General features: G+C 55.1%; 6 protein-coding genes across 6 annotated transcripts; 3 read left to right on the top strand and 3 right to left on the bottom strand.

The window, feature by feature from the left end:
* Positions 1-82: 82 nt before the first annotated feature.
* Positions 83-1,924, top strand: M421DRAFT_278083 (uncharacterized protein). The gene is made up of 2 exons (XM_033588870.1): positions 83-273; positions 323-1,924. Exons 1-2 carry the CDS (start codon positions 186-188, stop codon positions 1,882-1,884), a joined length of 1,650 nt encoding a protein of 549 aa, XP_033444867.1. The 5' UTR covers positions 83-185; the 3' UTR covers positions 1,885-1,924.
* A 39-nt stretch (positions 1,925-1,963) lies between these two features.
* M421DRAFT_72102 (uncharacterized protein) lies at positions 1,964-3,925 on the bottom strand (the record flags this gene model as incomplete). The annotated part of the gene is made up of 1 exon (XM_033596846.1): positions 1,964-3,925. One exon carries the CDS (start codon positions 3,923-3,925, stop codon positions 1,964-1,966), a length of 1,962 nt encoding a protein of 653 aa, XP_033444866.1.
* A 1,766-nt stretch (positions 3,926-5,691) lies between these two features.
* On the bottom strand, positions 5,692-7,105 carry M421DRAFT_72110 (carboxypeptidase A1 precursor; the record flags this gene model as incomplete). The annotated part of the gene is made up of 2 exons (XM_033596847.1): positions 5,692-6,456; positions 6,509-7,105. 2 exons carry the CDS (start codon positions 7,103-7,105, stop codon positions 5,692-5,694), a joined length of 1,362 nt encoding a protein of 453 aa, XP_033444865.1.
* A 515-nt stretch (positions 7,106-7,620) lies between these two features.
* M421DRAFT_72038 (uncharacterized protein) lies at positions 7,621-10,085 on the bottom strand (the record flags this gene model as incomplete). The annotated part of the gene is made up of 2 exons (XM_033596841.1): positions 7,621-9,530; positions 9,587-10,085. The coding sequence occupies 2 exons, from the start codon at positions 10,083-10,085 to the stop codon at positions 7,621-7,623; spliced, it is 2,409 nt and encodes an 802-aa protein (XP_033444864.1).
* Positions 10,086-10,663: 578 nt separating this feature from the next.
* Positions 10,664-12,755, top strand: M421DRAFT_424745 (WD repeat-containing protein 57). Its single transcript, XM_033593858.1, has 2 exons — positions 10,664-12,076; positions 12,124-12,755. The coding sequence occupies exons 1-2, from the start codon at positions 10,799-10,801 to the stop codon at positions 12,475-12,477; spliced, it is 1,632 nt and encodes a 543-aa protein (XP_033444863.1). The 5' UTR covers positions 10,664-10,798; the 3' UTR covers positions 12,478-12,755.
* Positions 12,756-12,814: 59 nt separating this feature from the next.
* On the top strand, positions 12,815-15,660 carry M421DRAFT_424744 (glutaminase A). Its single transcript, XM_033593857.1, has 2 exons — positions 12,815-14,584; positions 14,629-15,660. Exons 1-2 carry the CDS (start codon positions 12,883-12,885, stop codon positions 15,402-15,404), a joined length of 2,478 nt encoding a protein of 825 aa, XP_033444862.1. The 5' UTR covers positions 12,815-12,882; the 3' UTR covers positions 15,405-15,660.
* Positions 15,661-15,684: the final 24 nt, after the last annotated feature.

Genomic DNA, 15,684 nt, shown 5'->3' with positions numbered 1-15,684 from the left:
TCGGCATGGCCCTCACGAAGCCTGTAGGTGCACGATACCTGCTCGATACAGTATAGAGAAGAGCAAAATCGGTTCGAGATGTGCCGAAATCTGATGATCATTTGCTTCGTACAAGACGATACCCGGCTGCGCTACTTAACACAACAGTTCCCCAGCTGTATCGAGAATGTGTCTACGTGATCAATATGCTGACTTCAGTCCTCCTTGCAGCAGGGCTCGCAGCTCAAGCAGTCGCTACTGCAATTGATAGCAGGAAGACCGTTCTAACGGCTGGCAAGTGCAAATGAGCAAGCATCAGCCATCATAGCTAAAACAGGTTCAGAAGCACAGACTCTGTTCGATTACTCCATGTTCGTACAGGACAATCGATACGATGCATCCTACAACTACATAGCGTATGGCGACAAGGGGTCGTGGTCGGTGCGGTTCACAGCATGGTACCTAGCCGGATTGCTCCACAGGAACGAGGGCGATGACCTTGAGCACGCCAAAGCAGCCATCATGAACATCATCTCCGTGCAGATGACAGATGACTTTGACGCAGCCTGGTACGGGACGTACAAGCTTTCGCCTGACCAGCCTGACCCGACTCCGAACTCGACGTTGTACCCACCAAAGATCTACGAGACCTACGATCCGAACTGGCGCGAGTTCATCGGCACCCAGTTTGTCCAAGTCGTGGAGGAATTCGGTCATCTCATAGGTGCTGATCTGGTGGCGCGCATCGAAGAATCCCTCGAAATCGCCGCAGTAGGCGGTATGCGCCGCAATGGTACCTTTCCCGAGAACGACAACCTGACGCTGGGCTACAGCAACCCTGGGATGATGCGGGCACTCGTAGTCGGATGGATTGGCGCACGACGAAACAACTCCGAGTTCATCGCCTTTGCAAACGAACAGGGCACGAAACTGCTTGAACTCTTCCAGCTCAACGGCGCAAATACACTGTCAGAGTACAATGCGCCAACATACTACGGCATCGATTCATGGGCTCTGGGCGCCCAGCTCAAGTACGGCCCCCGAGACCAAACATTCACCACGAACGCAAAGACCATTCTCGCCGAGCTCTGGCACGATCTGGAAGAGCACTACAACGGCTACCTCGGCCAGATGGTCGGCCCGTACGACCGCGCCTACACGCGCGACATTGTCCAGCACTCATCAATCGTCTCCATGTTCTTCTGGGGCATGTTCGGGCACTCGCACGGCCCGCAGCCCCCCAAGCTGGACGGCGACCTGCTCTTCGACATCGCGCAGGGCGCAGCCATCGCCCTGGTCATCGATACCGTGAAAAGCATCATTCCCTCGGACGTCCAGGAAAAGCTACGAGGCACATTTACTGGCCCAGACCGGCACCTGAACAAGACTATCTACGACGAACTGGGTGGCGCACACCCGCGCATCGCAACATCGTGGATGAGCCGCGAACTGATGATTGGCGGGCAGCAGCTCGCCGAGCAGAAGAACAGGGGCGATCAGTTTGTGCCTGCGATTGTGCACTGGGCGGGCGACAAGAGCCGCACGCCGTTCCCGCTGAGCACCTTCTTCTCGCTGTATCCGAGCGCGAGCAGCATCCACGCGGTTGCGGAGCCGAACAGGCTGACGGTTAGCTATCCGAATACGACGCAGGAGGGGAGCGATATCTTTACTTTTGCGCTGAGCAATGTGCCGCCGAGCTGGACGCTGGGTGGGCATGCAGTTACGGGGCTGGATGGAGAGTTGCCATGTGTTGATATCAAGGTTGATGCGTCGGGCTTAGAGGCTCAACCTGTGACGTATGGGAAGGCGTTGAGGAACCATTTGTTCTACAACATTTCGTATGTGGTGCCCGGGGATTTCGAAGGAACGCCGAGGGTGGTGCTCGACATCAACTACACATGCTGAGCGTGACACTGAGAGCTTGGAGCCAATATACTCGAGTATAGATTTGCTGGCATGGCAACGAGACCGAAGTCTTCCATCTCTACTCGTCGGTCTCTTCCAACTTCTGTCTCCGCCGCCTCAAACCCGCATACGGCACGCAGTGTCTAATCGGCGCGATCTCGCTCGCAACCCCAAACGCACAATGCTGAAACCCCTCCGAGCCCATAAGCTTATTCTCGCTCCCTTCACTCCCTTCACTCAAGACGCCGAACTTGAGTCTCGTATGCATGAGCTCCATCGGGAACGGGTCGTTCCCCAGACAAGCACCGCGGCTGATATCATCCAGCGTCGTGTTTCTCGTAGTGACAAGGATGCGCGAGAAGCCCGTGGAGAAAGTCGTCCCGTCTTCCCAGATCGTGAATATGCCGAAGAGCAGGATGATGAGTGTGACGGCGATGACAGGGGCGTAGCACATCCAAAGTCGTTTGGGTATGTAGACAAATGAGGAGCGCCATTGTGTGCGGTTCATCTCCAGTTCTTGGTTATCGACGACAAGCATTTCGGGTGTGGAGTAGAGCGATAGGACCAGGTCGCTGAAGAAACTCTGAAGCTCCATGCCAAAGTCCTTCTTGGGTAGACTCTTGACGTCGACTAAGCGCGTCTTCGTCACATCCGAGGCCACCACTGCGTATGAGGGACCCGGCAAGGGAGGCTCAAGTTCGATATGACCCTTAAGGAAGTCGCGGAGCACGTCACCCATCGCGTGGTAGGCTGCTACTTTCTTGTACAATCTCACGTCGGGAAGAGGTCTGATGAAGTTCTCCGCCGGTCCTGGGTCCGCATCGTAATTGAGTGATCCGTCCTCGTTCCTAGTGAAGTTTGTATCCAAGACTGGTCCCAGGTATTCTTCAATGGTCGGTATCTCCATGAAATACGGCCCAGTAAGGCTCCACTTGACCTTGTATCTGGCTTCGTTCATCACACACCGAAAGACCTGTAGCTGATAGCGATGTGTCCAGATACTGCGAAACGGTGAATCTGAGGGCAGTGGTTCGGTCGTGTTGTGTGACATCCCGATCCAGAGAACGGGTTCTGACTTGAAGACCCCAAGATCGTCTGGGGCTTCACCAACAGGAATACCTCCTGGGCCTCTCTGAAAGTTGTCCATCTGCGGGTGCTTGTAGCCTCCCTTATCCACTTCGGCCTGATAAATGTTGCGACCTTCAGGCACGAGTGCTGACGTATTAAAAGGAGCGCCGAGCTCAGACAGTCGACCGTTGTCGTCAGTACTATTCGCAATAAGGTCGCACTTGTAAGCGGGTGCGACGAATGACTGCGTGAAGGTGCAATTGTACGGTCCTCCATCATCATTGCCACAGACAGTTAGCCGTGCATTTAATCTGTGCGTGGAGTGGCTCATCATGTTGTATCCAAAGAGTAGAGCCACACGTCTCAGTTCGGCAGAAGGCTGGTCGTAGTAGTCAAACCAGTCCTGGCTCGTAGAGTTGGAAGACTTGTCTGTCGTGTTGTAGTACATGATTGATCTCTTGTATCCACCTTTTGCCAGGAGATCATTATCATCAGGAACGTATGATATCGGATGGCGCCAGTCCTTGACTGTCTCATGTGTGAAGTTGATATGGGGCACGCCTCGGGTAGTGGAATTCCCCATAAGGAAATCGCCGAACGTTAGCGCACCGGGCGAAAAGATAATGGTTGCAAGTGGGATTAACCAAAATACTGTAGCAATCGCTACAGCAACCGGAGCATTGGAGACGGTCTCCCAATTGGCGAACAGTGATGGGTCGTCCGTCGCACCAAAGAGCTGATCTATCGACAACACAGATAGCGCTCGGTCTCGAAATGTCCTCCACATGCGTTGCCGAAAGACTAAGACGCAGCATCCGCCGAAAGCTACCTTCGACAAGTAGGCTAATACACGGCCGTACAAGACCCAACGGACTTTCTGATCTTCGCTGGTTGTCGGCCTATGGTGGAGGAACCTGTACCAGAGGTGTTGTGCTAGAGCTAAAAGGATGCCGGCGAAGAAGGTGCAGACCATCAACGTCGGTGTGCGCCAATGCACTTTCCATCGTGCAGATTGAGTTGCTCTGTGAGCTATGAGCCTCTCTGTCATAGGATCTGTGCGTGAATGTGAGATCCCTGTTCCGAAAGAATACAAGGTATCGGGTGTTCTTCGATACGGCAGTCGAGGTGTAATTGGTGAAAAAGATGAGAACATCCCTGCTTTGGGTGTTGACTGTTGGCTGTATGACTTTCCTGGGGATTTGGGTGATGCAAGTGGCCTCATCTGGATGCCCAGGCCGGGCTCGATAGCCTCCTCGAATCTCGAGCGTCGGTCAGTCCTGTCATCACAGGACTCATCGTCGCTCGTGCGCTGCGGTACTGAGGCATACTCTGGTCGTGATATCCGAACTTCAGGTGATCCTAGGGGCGACATTAAAGGAGGTGGTGACGTTGAGCGCTCCATGACCCCTCTTGGCGGCGAATGTCTGGAGAAGAGATTTCTAAATACTACTGCATGGTGTTGTCAATCAGACGTTTCGAGGTGATGAGGCCGATATAGTTTTGCAAGGGAAAGCCACAATGTCAGGTGTAGGAGAACGACACCCACAACGGTGAGCAGATATTCGGGATCTCCGCCATTTGGCAGCTGAAAGTCCCATGGCTGAGATGCAGCTGTCAGCCGGCCAGGACTCGCACGTAAGGCTGAGGCAGTGGGACGGTAATCCTAGAGATTTTAAGGATCATCGGCGAATGATATCCATCTGCTGCAGCCGCATCGCTTACGGAGCCCAACATTCACTCGCCAGTGCCTGCACGACGTCTGGGATCAGGTATTCTGAGTAAGGCTGTGTTCTTTGCCCTCGTTGTGTGCTGTGCTGATGCTGCCGAAGACTAGACACCAGAGAGTCGATGGCGTGCACATGCGCCCGCACTAGGTGTGGCTGCGAAACGATCGTCTGTCATCGTGCTTCGTAGTGCTGTAAGCAGCGGTCCGGCTGTAGATTGGTGAAGATGAATCCGTAGCTGCAATCGCGAGCGGAAGGAGACACATTGCCGAGTGATGGAGCTGACAATCAATCGAGAGAGCGCCGAAAGACAGGGTTCGCCTTGAGAGCATGGGTGCAATAAATCCAACAGAGCGGTGGAGTCAGGAACATGTGTGCGGCGTCGATGCTGGAAGGAGGGCACCGCCGCGGCGCACAGTTGCAGGCAGTCGAGTCCCGTCCGCCACCAATGCTTGACCAAACCTTCCGCTCTGGGCAACTACAGCGGCATCATACAACGCCGCGCAATCTCTTACGCGCCTTAAACGAAACGACCCACCCCACAACAGCCCGCTGAACGAAGCAAAGTTGTTCTGCAGTCATTTTCAATGAATAAGCTTGTTCCATTCAGAGCTCCAAGCGAAAGTTGTTGCGGCATACGCAGCCGCTGTATGTATCGATGGAAAACTGTGCTGAGTTGCTTGCTAGCTAGGAGTCGACCATATATACATGTCCTGAGACGTGCTAGTCCAAAATAGTCAACAGTGGTGACGATCAAGGCTATAGGACCGAATTGCACCGCAACAAAAGTGTGTAGAGCTCTGCGTGACTCCTCTCTTCTAGAACTGCCTGATTGGGCATTTCAGACCAATCTGTCGTTCATCTGCACGTCGATCAATGGTCCGCAACACGGCTCCTCGGGTAAACTTCACTGCGATCAACAGTATTCAGAACGTGCCCAACAAAGGAACTACCCCTGTATTGATGAACAAACGCAGCGACTCCACACTAGCACACCGCACTCAACGTCTCTCAGCTATGTCTCGCCATCCCACACCTCCCTTAGCGTCCACAATTGCCCAGCCCACTGCTCTTTAACAACCGGCCAAATCTGATCCGGACTCAGCACAAACCCGCCCCCCGCCTGATCCGCAGGGCTCAACTCCAAGGTCCAAGAATGATCCGCCCCATGCACAGCATGATGATGGTCCCTGGAGTTTCCAGTCGAGAAGTACAAAATTTGACACCCAGGACCAGCCTGATAGGTGCTATTCCTTTCACTCGCGGCCTCGATGGCGCGCGCCGTACCATTCGCAACATACACCATGCGGTCGATGGTCTCAGGGAGCGGGTCGCATGAGTATCCCCAAGGCGTCAGGATGAGCTGCGAGTACGAGTGGAAATCGATGAAGGAACGGATGCCCTCGCCCTGCTTCGCGAGGCGTGCGGAAAGCGCATCGAGTGCAGCGTTCTCGGGCGTGTCGCCCGGTGCGAGACCGCGATAGGTCTGTCCGCAGGGGTCGGGAGTTGAGCCGCCCTCTGGGGGCTCGGCATCCCATTCGAACTTCCAGTTGCGGTTACCGTCTGTGCCGAGGCACGTGGTGTTGATGCTGGGACGGGGCTGGCGGTTCTTGCGCCAGAGACGGTCGGTGGTTTGGGTGTAGACGAAACCATCTGGGTTGTGGAAGGGGACAAGGTAGAAGTCATAGTGGTCCAGGAAGGTGGTTACGTTGGCGTTGCCGGATTTGTAGCCGTCAATGAGTTGATAGGCGAGGTATTCGATTACCATTGTTGAGATCCACTATTGTCGTGGGTCAGTAAAGTTGGCGTCGTAAGCGACGGATCCGTCATACCTCCCGAGCGTGCACAGTCGCATGCCATAGGATGACAGGTTTCTGCCGTACGTCTTTCGTCTTCGGCCCATAACCACCCTTCTTCTTGTCTCCGAATAGATGGTATGCATTGATGGTCCTGTTCTCGTAGCTCTTTCCTAATGAGAACTTTTCCGAGTTCTTTGGAAACGCGCTTACTAGGTCGTCCCAGTAGTCCAGATGGTCTGCGTAGGTATGGTAGCTGAGGTACCAAGAGAGATCAGGCAGCTCTCCACGTTTGTGCAATGCTCGTTTGTATGGAGCAGGCTTGCTATCAATGGATCGGATGGAAGCACCCAAGTCAGAGTTCACGAGGCGTGTGTTCAGTCCAAGGTTTTCGAAGTCAGCGACCTCGTCCGGGGGGATGGCCACGGACAAAGTGTCTCGAATCGGATGCGTATGGTATCGAGAGAAGCGTTTCGCTAAATCTTGAGCGTTAAGAGGAGAATATGGAGTGATGCTGTAGATGTGGTAGCCATCGTAGCTGATACCTCCGTCTCGTGGGGTCGATGCGCGGTTTACTCCAAAGGGCGAAGCCGCCACCAGAGGAGCAAATAGAGCCAATCTGATCAACCTCATATTGCTTTGATCACCTTCCAAGGTATGGTAGAGGTAAAGCAGTAGAACTAAGAGTATGGGGTAGACTTGACTTTATAGCCTCCGTCATCGACCACGGAATCTTAGCAGAACCGAGTCAGCTATGATACAATCTCTCATTCAATGGCGGTATCCCTCATCTAGTTTCTGGAGTTGAGGGGAAATGCATATCCGTCCTGTCGCCAAGGTGGTGACGAAACCCGATTAGGAAGCTGGAGATACGAGGTACTTGGCGAACAAGGTGAACGACACTCCGCATTCCTGTTGAGGCTTGCGCGTCTCGGAAGCTTGATGAAATGTATTGGCCGTTGAACTTGACCTGCGTCGAGTCACGTCATGGATCCGTGGACCGAAGCACCTGGAAGAATTGCTCCGATGCTGAGCGCAGCCGAGCCTGTTTGAGTTCCAGGTCCAAGAGGCCTGCTGTAATAAAAGGCCCACAACAAACTCCAGTGTCGTTCAAGTCTGATGGAGCAGTGCGAGCGATGGATTTTGTTTCACTCGACGTCTTCATGAAGAACCAACTCTATCATGCTGTCTTTGGTGCGTTTATCCAGCTTGATAGTCCAACGTGCTACAGCCATGCTGATGAGGCCAGCACTCATGACCAAGGATGTGAGATGTGGCTTTGAAATCTCTTCAACGACGGCTTGACTATCCCTAGGAATGTCCGAAGACCTGGAGTTGCGCGAGTAAAAGATGCGTGACGATACAAACGGCACATAGGTGCTGAGTCGAAGAAATCGGGGCTCGTGAGAATCTGCCTTCGGTGCGACTGTATCTGACCGCTGTCTTCGTGGTTTCAAGGTTTCAGTGGCTTGAAAGCTATCAGCACTGATAGGCTGTTTTCGTACAGAAGAATGCTTTTTGTGCTGCCTTTGGTCCTTCCTGTCGCTGACAGACGCATTGAAACTTGGCTTGACAGTGAAGGGCGTCAGTGGTGTTGCTTGAAGCTCAAAGTGACACGGCTGTGTAATTTCGTTGAACTCTACAGGCTCAAACGAGGCTCCCTTGTTGCGCATGAACGTGTGCTCTATAACGGGACGGCCACGTAGTAACGCAGGCTGCGATGCACCATGGAAGTTGTGCAGATGCTGAAGGAAAGCCTCCTCTGATTCGTAGAACTCCTGATTGCAAGATCTGTATCTGTGGTAATTCTGAGCATGCTCGACGTGCACAGCGCGATAGCCAGCTCCGCATAGATGACAGTGGTGAGCTTTGGCGGAAGGGAAGTCCTGACAAAGCGGAGGTCCGGCGTTCTCAGCTGCCACATCATCGAAACTCCGCAGGAATCGACAGCTCCAAACGCGGCAGTGAGAGTGCTTGTTCATAGCCTGAATGTCGGTGAATACTTTCAGGCAGTACCGGCAACGAAATGACTCAAATGGTGTGGTTGAATAGAGGTTCTCGAGATGATTCTCTCTTCTCTCTGGCCACCACACAGATCTGGTGAGCTCTCGGGCAGTCAAATGCTCGGCGACATGTTCGCAGCGCTCTGACCAGTCTTTTGAGATCTTACCACAGAAGCCGCAGTGGAGCATAGGGTCGTCCTTCTTCATGGGGGCTCCGAATTTTCGCCACGCAAGCGAAAGATCTTTGCAGCCAAAGTGATGCCCTTCTGGTGCCATCAGGCGCGCTTGACAGCCCACACGCACCGACGGGTGCTTGGCGTTCGCGAAGTGGACGTGATGTAGATGTTGTACGAAGTGGTCGCGACGGTAGAACGTCCTTTGCGCCTCAGGCTTGGTCCAGCATTGCTGATACTTGTGTGTAGCCATGTGAGTATCGTCAGGATGCATCTGACCACAGAAGGGACAAGATTGCAGTGGTGAATTTTTGGTGTCGCAGCAGATCCAGGTCGTGCGTAGGGCGTGAACGGAGTCCTCGTGGCGAATCCATTCGTATTTCGTCTTGAAAGCACGCGGACAGAAGGTGCAGAAGAAGGGCAAGTCTTGCTCAGGCTGGCCAGCGCTGTTGACGCCATTGATCGAGCGTGTGTGTGGGGATTCTTTCCAGGCCATTCGTCTTCGACCACGCCGCCTCTCACGACCGAATGAAGACACATTACTTCGACTACCGTTTGAGGAGACAGTATAGGTGGTAGGGGCGGTTCCTTCTGAGGAAATGACGGTATCTGCCGCCGAACCCCTCCTCGAGACCGACCACACACCTCTATCCGAATTGAGGCTGGCGCTGAAAGAATCACTATCCATAGCGGCCTGTATGTCGGTAAGCTCGACACCCTCCTCTTGGTAAGACTGTGCAAGGTAGAGTGCCAAAGGCGGCCGAGGCGTCTCAACGGCTTTCTCTTCTTGCTGATCAAGAGCCTCCAGACTGGTTCTCGAGAGTGTTGGGTTGAGGCATTGCGTGGCGGCGTCAGAATCTTGCGAGACGGCAGCGTCGGGGTCTGTACAAGTGAGCAAATAGGGTACGCCTGAGGAAGCTGCTTTAGCTTACCTTCACCTTTCTTCCTCGCTCGAGTGTTGTTGAACCAATTGCGAACCTTTTTCACGTCAAGGTTGGCTTGATGAGCGATGATGTCGTACTCCCAGGAGCAGGGATATGGATTAGTGGCAAATTCATCGTCGAGGATCTGTCTGGACTCGAGTGGGATTCTACATCGGGGTCCTTTGCGTTTGGCTGATGCTGGCTTCCAGCTTGCAGACGAAGGCTGTCGAGTCGGGAGCGGTGCCCGGAGCGAGATCGGGTGCGTGACTTTGGTGCGGCTCTTGCCTTGTACGTCTGGCGTATCAGAGATGTTGTTGGCTGATTGTCCGTAGGGTGTGGTAGCTGCTGGATAGATGTTACCCACGAGAGGCGTCGCATCATGGTAGGGAAATCCACCTGTGGGCACAGAAGAATTGGGGGCCTGCAATGATGATGAGGGTGCAGGTTCAAGTCCATGCAGTCTTTGGTGCTCGTCTGTGGTAGGTGTCTGACTTATGGGCCACTCAGAAGCCATTACACTAGAATTGTTGTGGGCCAGGGACTGATTCAGCATTCCATCTAGAGACCATTGTTGGATGCAGTGTTCCCTGGACTGCTCTTGGGGTAGCAGAGAGTAGCCCGACACCACAGGCTGCCAATCCATGCAGGTGACGCCTTCGTCGTGGGCTTCTGCATACTGGCCGTCTGTGTGTGCGCTGTACAGACCATTGTCCTGCTCCAGCTGCGCAAAGTCGAAGAACTCGTCTAGATTGTCGCTCATGGCAGCCATAACGACGACGACGCACGTCTCTTAGACATGCGAATATGATGGTCAGAGACCGAGTGAACTAGAGACAAACAAAAGATCATGCGGAATGGGTATGTTGAGGCACTTAAGGCTGCCGTTTTGATGATGGTGTTGATCGCGCCTTCTTGATCAAAGACGTCGCGCCAGGCGATCAGGCAGGCACCTGAGCACGAAACCTAATATTGGAACAACAGTGCGGAAGGATGCATCCAGGTTATGGCGCCCGCACACGACAGGAGCTGACATGCCGTCCGGACAGGAAGCGTACAGGCTTGGCTACGGCGGATGCCTCAGAGCCGGCCAACCAACTAGCCACAACCAGCCTCGGCCTAGCGCGGTGGCTCCACTTCTTTTTTTGACGAAGTTTGGCAGTCGAGGTCTGCGTGAAGCAAACGCTGCAGCCCCTCCGCTCGCATACCGCCCGCCCACCGTTTCCCGCCATGGCCGCCGAAGTACAGCTGCTCCAGGACGTGAAGCTGCCCAAGGGCCCGTCCACGATCACTTCCGAGCAACAGTACTGGAATTCATTCACCTCGGAGTTGCGCCTCGACCCGTCGCAGCACTCGTCGCCGGTCACGCACATTTCGATCCCGCCGCCGCCCTCGAACTCGCTCACTGCGCCGCAGGACCTGTTCGCCGTCACTACCGGGTCACGTGTGCAGATCTTCTCGTCCAAGACCCGCAAGGTCGTCAAGACCATCTCGCGCTTTGGCGTCGATGACATTGCGCGCTCGGGAAACCTCCGTCGAGATGGCCGCATATTAGTTGCGGGCGGTGACAGCGGCTCGATCCAGGCGTTCGACGTGAAGAGCCGGGCCATCTTGAAGACATGGAAGGAGCACAAGCAGCCCGTCTGGACGACAGAATGGAACCCATCCGAGCTCACGAGCCTCATGAGCTGCTCCGACGACCGCACAGTGCGCCTGTGGGATCTTCCCAGCGACACAAGCGTCACCACCTTCGAGGGACACCAGGACTATGTGCGCACCGGTACCTTCATGCCTGCGCAGTCGGGTCTGCTCGTCTCTGGGTCCTACGACCAGACCGTCCGCCTCTGGGATGCCCGTGCCGGTGGCAAGGCGGTCATGGTCTTCAAGCACCAGCACCCCATCGAGACGGTTCTCCCTATGCCCTCTGGTACTGCTGTCCTTGCAACAAGCGACAACGCCATCTCTGTGCTGGACATCGTCGCCGCGAAGCCAATCCACATGCTGCGCAATCACCAGAAGACCGTCACAGCCCTCTCTCTTGCAAACAACGGCTCGCGCCTGCTCTCCGGCTCTCTTGACGGCCACGTCAAGGTCTTCGAGACCTCGGGCTGGAACGTTGTCGGCGGCCTGAAGTATCCCTCCCCGATCCTGTCCCTCGCCGTCGTCCCCAGCCAGAAGGAAGACAAGCACATCGCTGTCGGTCTCTCCTCTGGTATTCTGTCGATCCGCACCCATCTGAGCGGCGAACAGAAGGCGCTTGCTCGTGAGCGCGAGAAGGAGATGAAGGCTCTGATGGAAGGCAAGATTGACGAATATGACCGCGCGAAGAAGCGCAAGCGCGGAAAGGGCTGGGAGAAGCGCGTCCGTGGCAAGGACTTCACGGGTGAGAGCGCAGACATTGTCATCGAGGGCAACGCACGTGGGAAAGTCACGACCGGAGCGCCCTGGGCGCACGCGCTGCGACAGGCTCAGTATGCAAAGGCGCTGGATATGGTGCTCGAGTCCAAGGTAAGATCTGCCACTGCATACCAGCGACATCAAACTGACAGCCACAGGACAACAATGCGCGTACGCAGTCCCTCTCCCTCCTGACCGCCCTTCGCCACCGCTCCGCCCTTCGTTCCGCGCTCGCAAACCGCGACGAGATAACACTGCAGCCGATCCTGCGCTGGCTCATCAAAAATATCTCCGACTACCGCATCACCCGCCTGACCACCGACGTTGCCCTCGTGGTTTTGGACCTGTACGCCGACCAGCTGGGCCGCAGTGAGGAAATTGATTCTCTGGTCGACGCACTGATGAGCCGGGTACGAGTCACAGTCGAAGCCAGTCAGATAGCGTGGAGCGTGCAAGGCATGGTCGACATGCTGACGGCGAGCGCGGGAGGCGATAGCGTCGCCGAGGCATGACAATAAAGGTTGGCTAGGGATGTTTCACTTGCATAGCGATGGCGTTTGGTGTGGCATACTTCAAAAGTTGGATGTTAGATATACCCGGATGAAGCAAGTCGCGCTTTAGATGATGGGACGAAGCAATGTACAACGTTCGGTATGATCTTGTGTGCATACAGCTGGCCGTGCCGTTTTGCAAGGGGCAGAGAATTGTAAAATTGCTGCAGTTCAAGGTTGATGTTAGCCCGAGGTACTGGGGCTGAAACGCGTGGTCGAGCAAATGACGCGGTTCCGAGAATGGCCCCACAAGTCCCCGCATGAGCTACCCCGGAGTCTCGACAGCTCTGTCCTCCAACAAAGCTTCATCGTTCTGGTATCTTTGGTCGTTGTTTTTCAATCAGCTGTTCAAGGCTGGTGATTGATATGCGGGCCTCCAATCTCATCGCTGCAGCGCTTCTGGCAGGCGTCACGCAAGCTTCATCTCTAAAGCCTCCCATCCTCCCGTTGATCGTCAGGAACCCGTACCTCAGCACATGGCTGCAGAACGCGCGCGAGGAGCCATGGAGCAAATGGCCTATGTTCTGGACAGGCGATGAGCTCGGCTTTGGAGTGCTTGCGTCTGTCCCGGAGACGAGCAATGTGTATCCGCTGCTCGGCCGCCCGCACGACTCGCTCGAACAAAGCAGTGGGCATTACACCGTCGCATTCCCAACGTACAAGGGAGCGAAATACGATGCGAGTACGACCAACTTGACGTACACTATTCCTGCGCCGCCGAAGTTTGCCAGCAGCGCGAGCGATCTCGAGATCACGCTGAGCTTCCTCTCGCCCATCACGCCGACCTCGACGCTGAGACAATCGATACCCGCCGCGTATCTGAGCATCCATGTCCAAGGAAGCTTTGACATCGACATCTATGTGGATGTAAACGGACAATGGGTCAGCGGCAAGCGGGACAGTCTCATAGAATGGGGCCTGACCCAGCAAGAGGCTGCCGGCTCATCCGGAGAGCTCAAGACGTGGAGTGTCAAGCGTCAGGTCGAGCAGATCTTCACCGAGGAACACGACCAGGCTGAGTGGGGTCAGCTGCACTTTACTGGGCCGAGCGATGTGAGGCACGAGTCTGGTACCTCGGCGCTGCTTAGACAACGGTTCGCGAGGACGGGTACCTTGCAGGACCAGGTCGACAACAGGTTCCGCGCTATCATGGACGAGGAGCCGGTATTTGCCTTTTCCAAGAGCTTCAAGCTGAAAAATTCGCCTTCTACTTCGTCGAAGTCGACTGGCGAAAGTGTCCTGTTCACCATCACCCACATCCAGGATCCCGTCACGCAGTACGCTTCAGCGCGAGGACTGACTTTCATGAAGCCACTGTGGAAGTCATGGTTCCCTGAAGATGACAAAGTCATCAAGTTTCACTATGGAGACTTTGCCAATGCCAACAGCCTGGCGAGTAACTACTCTGAGCAGCTACGTATCGACGCCTATCAGTCTGGCTCTTCAAACTACGTCGACATCGTTGCGCTCTCTGCTCGACAAGCCATGGGCGCAACAAGTTTCTCGGGAACCCCTGAGAGCCCCTTGCTTTTCCTGAAGGAGATTTCCTCCAACGGCAACAGCCAGACGGTTGACGTGATCTTCCCCGCCTTCCCGTTCTTCCTCTACACCAACCCAAGATGGCTCGCATACCTCCTGGAACCCCTCCTCGAACATCAGCTGAGCGGCCAGTATCCCAACAAGTACTCGATGCACGATCTCGGGGCGCACTTTCCCAATCTTACTGGACACGCCGATGGTCGTGACGAGTACATGCCTGTCGAGGAGTGCGGCGACATGCTCATCATGGGCCTTGCTTTGATCAACTCCATGAGCTACAGCTCCGATGCCGACGCCCAATCGATCTGGTCAACGGTCGGCGATGACACCGACACCGTTGATTCGAACGAAAAGGCCTTCGCCCTTACAAGTATTGGCGAACACGGCGGCGTCTCCTACATCGACGACACCTGGGGCGGCCACACCAAGGGCAACAAGCAAGCGAAGAAATGGCTCGAAGGGAGCTACGATCTGTGGAAGCAATGGACAGGCTACCTTGTCGAAGACGCTCTTGAGCCGCACAACCAGCGTAAGCCCCTTCCCCCTCTTCCCTCTCACCACTAACCGCAATAGTCTGCACAGACGACTTCGCCGGATGGCTGCCGCTGCAGACCAATCTTGCGCTCAAGGGCATCATCGGCATCAAGGCCTTCAGCGAGATCGCGTCGCTCATGGACCGCAATGGCGACGCAAAGCACTACCGCAACATCTCCGAGACCTACATCGAGAAGTGGCAGGAGTACGGCATCTCGCGCGACGGCGGGCACGCCAAGCTCGCGTACGACTGGTACGGAAGCTGGACGACGCTGTATTCGCTATACGCAGATGCAGTGCTATGCTTTCATCCTAGCACCACGAACGCAAGCTCTACGGAGTCCTCTGACGGCAAAGTGCGCGAGGCAACTGACTTCGCTGCTGGCAACGCCCCTGCACAGGAACCGCTCGCGCCCGCAGAGAGCTCCAGCGGCCGCACACCGATCACCACGGACTTCATCCCGAGCCACATCTACAAGGCACAATCAAAGTGGTACGCTTCCGTCATGCAGAAATATGGCTTGCCCCTCGACAGTCGCCACTTGTACACCAAGTCCGACTGGGAGTTTGAAGCCGCGGCTGTTGCGTCGAAAAAAGTCCGCTCCGAGATCCTCGACCGCGTGGCTACGTGGCTCAACGAGACGGTCACGGATCGCCCGTTCACTGACTTGTACAACACCGAGGGCGACGGCGGGTTCCCGGGCCCGTGGTTCTTCGCACGGCCTGTTGTTGGTGGGCATTTTGCGTTCCTGACGCTCGAGAGGGCGTGCGGTGGGCAGGCAGCTAGGGCGTTTGATTGGGAGGACGACGAGTAGGAGATGGAGAAGTGTTGAGATTGGGGTATTGGTTCTCTTGGCGCCTTGCTGGTTCTCTTGGCTTTTTGCTTCCTACTCTTAGCAGCCTGTATTCCATATTGTCCAACATTACTTTGTTCTGCTTTTACAATGCACATGTATGGATAAGGCACCACTGATCATGTATCTAGCGCGCCGGATTCGGTTGGCTCAGATCTACGTAGCGCCAGATTAGCGACGATCTATGACAGCATGTCGACCAGCCACCCGGGTCAGGAACAGTACTTTATTGCGAGCGCTG

Source organism: Didymella exigua, assembly GCF_010094145.1.
Source record: "Didymella exigua CBS 183.55 unplaced genomic scaffold M421scaffold_37, whole genome shotgun sequence".
NCBI classification, from domain to species: Eukaryota; Fungi; Ascomycota; class Dothideomycetes; order Pleosporales; family Didymellaceae; genus Didymella; species Didymella exigua.
The sequence above is the reverse complement of the archived record's forward strand: the minus strand, read 5'-3'. Positions and strand labels throughout refer to the sequence as shown.